Source organism: Mandrillus leucophaeus, unplaced genomic scaffold, assembly GCF_000951045.1.
Source record: "Mandrillus leucophaeus isolate KB7577 unplaced genomic scaffold, Mleu.le_1.0 Scaffold17, whole genome shotgun sequence".
Classification (NCBI taxonomy): Eukaryota; Metazoa; Chordata; class Mammalia; order Primates; family Cercopithecidae; genus Mandrillus; species Mandrillus leucophaeus.
In genome coordinates this window covers 5,458,691-5,461,541 of record NW_012101698.1, presented here as the reverse complement: position 1 = coordinate 5,461,541, position 2,851 = coordinate 5,458,691, and the positions used below count along the sequence as shown (strand labels likewise).

Below are 2,851 nucleotides of genomic sequence, written 5' to 3'. Positions count from 1 at the left end.
CAGGCTGGATGGAGTGCAGTGGCGCGATCTTGGCTCACTGAAAGCCCCGCCTCCTGGATTCACGTCATTCTTTTGCCTCAGCCTCCCGAGTAGCCGGGACTACGGGCAGTTGCCACCATGCCTGGCTAATTTTTTGTACTTTTAGTAGAGATGGGGATTTCACCGTGTTAGCCAGGATGGTCTCGATCTCCTGACCTCGTGATCTGCCCGCCTCGGCCTCCCAAAGTGCTGGGATTAGAGGCGTGCGCCACCGCGCCCGGCCCCGGCCGACATTTTTTAAGTCGATGAAACTGTAGCTTTAGAGAGCAGATCAGTGGTTGTCACGGGTTAGGCGGGGAGGAGAGGTTGCACGAGGAAGTTTGTCTGAGTGTAGATAGTGGTGATACCAACACGAATCTATACACATGTTAAAATCATACATTGTATACAAAAATAATTAATTTTAGTTATGACAGTTTAACAAATAGTCATATCTACTCATATTGCCGTCTCAGGAAGCCCCTCTGCTTGGCCAGAATGGAGCAGCCAAAGGGAGTTGATTGGACGGTCGTCATCCTGACCTGCCAGTACAAGGACAGTGTCCAGGTCTTTCAGAGAGGTAGGGGACTCCCACTTCCCACCTTGCCCCTAATGGAGAACCTCCCTCCCCTTCCTGGCTATGTCCCTCCAACACCAGGTGCCAGGCCGACCTGGGTTCAAACCCAGATCGCACTTCTCCCTAGCCATGTGACAGCATATATGGCATGTCATTCCTTGTGTCTCGGTTTTCTCATCTGTAAGATGGGAGTAGTAGGACTTCTCTCACTGAGTTGGGTGAAGATCTAATGGCCTTCTATATGGAAAGCTAAGTCAAGGAAGATCAAACACTGATGATCAATAGCCTTGCTCAGGTGCTTTGGGCCAGGGCAGAGAGCTGGGGGTCAGGTCCCAGTGTCTCTTCTGACCCTAGAACTGGAAGTGCGGCAGAAGCGGGAGCAGATCCCTGCTGGGACGCTGTTACTGGCCGTGGAGGACCCAGAGAAGCGTGTGGGCAGCGGAGGAGCCACCCTCAACGCCCTGCTGGTGGCTGCTGAACACCTGAGTGCCCGGGCAGGCTTCACTGTGAGTGCTCACCAGGGCCACCTCCCTGGTCCATGTCCCTGCTGGAACCAGGTCATTTCTGAGATCCCCAGCTCCTCTGGCTCCATTGCCCTGGCTAATTCAGCATTGGCTTCCGCATTGGCCTCAGTTTTTGTTTCTGTAAATTGGGTGGACTCATCTTTGCCTTGTCGTCCAAGTGAGGGCAGAAGGCAGGGCCAGCTTTTGCAGTGTTTTTAGAGAGTTGGAGCCAATATCTCAAAGTGAGGCTTTCTGGCTTCTCTTGAAACATTCAAAGGTCTTGCTAGTCTGGGCTGTCATCCCCACATGGCAACTAACTGTTCACTGGAACTGAGATGTGACTGCCTGCTTTGGGCAGAGCATGTGAGTCAGCATCCCACTGGTCCCGTGTCTCCTGTGCAACCAGCCACTTCACCTGGTCACCTTATCTGCATAGCACCTTTGTGTGCAGAGTGAGGGTAGGCACAGGCTTGGATATGCTCTGCAGAGGGAGATGGCACCAGCAGGGGAGGGGACCACTGTAGTTGCTATGGAGCTGACTCCCCAGAGTCACCCAGCCAGGCCCCAGTTGTTGTCGCCTATAACCTCCCCTTCAAAACAGACAGCAGAGGCCGGGCGCGGTGGCTCATGCCTGTAATCCCAGCACTTTGGGAGGCCGAGGTGGGCGGATCACCTGAGGTCAGGAGTTGAAGACCAGCCTGACCAATGTGGTGAAACCCCCTCTCTAATAAAAATAAAAAAATTAGCCGGGCCTGGCTGCTCACGCCTGTAATCCCAGCTACTCGGGAGGCTGAGGCAGGAGAATTGCTTGAACCCGGGAGGCAGAGGTTGCAGAGAGCCGAGATCATGCCACTGCACTCCAGCCTGTTGACAGAGCGAGAATCTGTCTCAAAAAAAAAAAAAAAAAAAAAATTAAGAGGTAGCCAGGCGTGGCAGTACACACCTGTAGTCCCAGCTAGTTAAGAGGCTGAGGTGGGAGGCTCACTTTAGCCTAAGAGACCGAGGCTACAGTGAGCTGGGATCATACCACTGCACTCCAGACTGGGTGACAGAGTGAGACCCTGTCGCAAAACAGCCAACAACAGCAGCAACAAACCAGGCAGCAAGAAGGTGGCCCAGGTGGAGGGCCCTGGGCTGCCTTATCCAGGAGGGACCAGGGCTACCCCTTGCCTGCCTGTGGCCATTGGTTTGACCTTGCCTTTTGTCCCTTGGGTACCTGAGTAAATTTGTGCTGGGGTCTCTCTCTGGATTGGAGGCTGCCATCCTCCAGGGCCTCTGCCTGAGGCCTCTGTTCACAGGGCTTTCCCACTCCTGCAGGTGGTCACATCCGATGTCCTGTACTCGGCCTGGATCCTCATTCTGCACATGGTAAATGAGCTCTGGGGCGGGGGCCAAGCAGAAGGCCGGAATCCCAGTTTGTGGAATTGAGCAGGACTTCAGGCATGTTCTGCCACAGTGTGTGTGCAAGGTGAAATCTGGAAGATTCTAAATGTCTAAAAATTGTGAATTGGCTAAATATATACCACGTATTTTCCCAGCAGAATATCAGATTAAAAGGTCCATCTAGGGCCGGGCACGGTGGCTCACGCCTGTAAATCTCAGCACTTCGGGAGCCCAAGGCGGGAGGATTGCTTGAGCCCAGGAGATTCAGACCAGCCTGGGCAACATGGTGAAACCCCATCTCTATAAGAAATACAAAAATTATGGCCGGGCACGGTGGCTCAAGCCTGTAATCCCAGCACTTTGGGAGGCC

General features: G+C 53.6%; 2 protein-coding genes across 2 annotated transcripts in view; both read left to right on the top strand.

The window, feature by feature from the left end:
- LOC105537218 (L-fucose kinase-like) overlaps positions 1-2,467 on the top strand; it is a 9,328-nt gene extending 6,861 nt beyond the window's left edge. The window contains exons 2-4 of the mRNA XM_011976773.1: positions 495-598; positions 950-1,101; positions 2,320-2,467. Of these exons, the coding sequence (XP_011832163.1) occupies positions 517-598; positions 950-1,101; positions 2,320-2,322 (237 nt within the window). The 5' untranslated portion in view covers positions 495-516 and the 3' untranslated portion in view covers positions 2,323-2,467. The remainder of the gene's footprint in view (positions 1-494; positions 599-949; positions 1,102-2,319) is intronic.
- FUK (fucokinase) overlaps positions 1-2,851 on the top strand; it is a 26,196-nt gene that overhangs the window by 1,767 nt on the left and 21,578 nt on the right. The window lies entirely within an intron of this gene.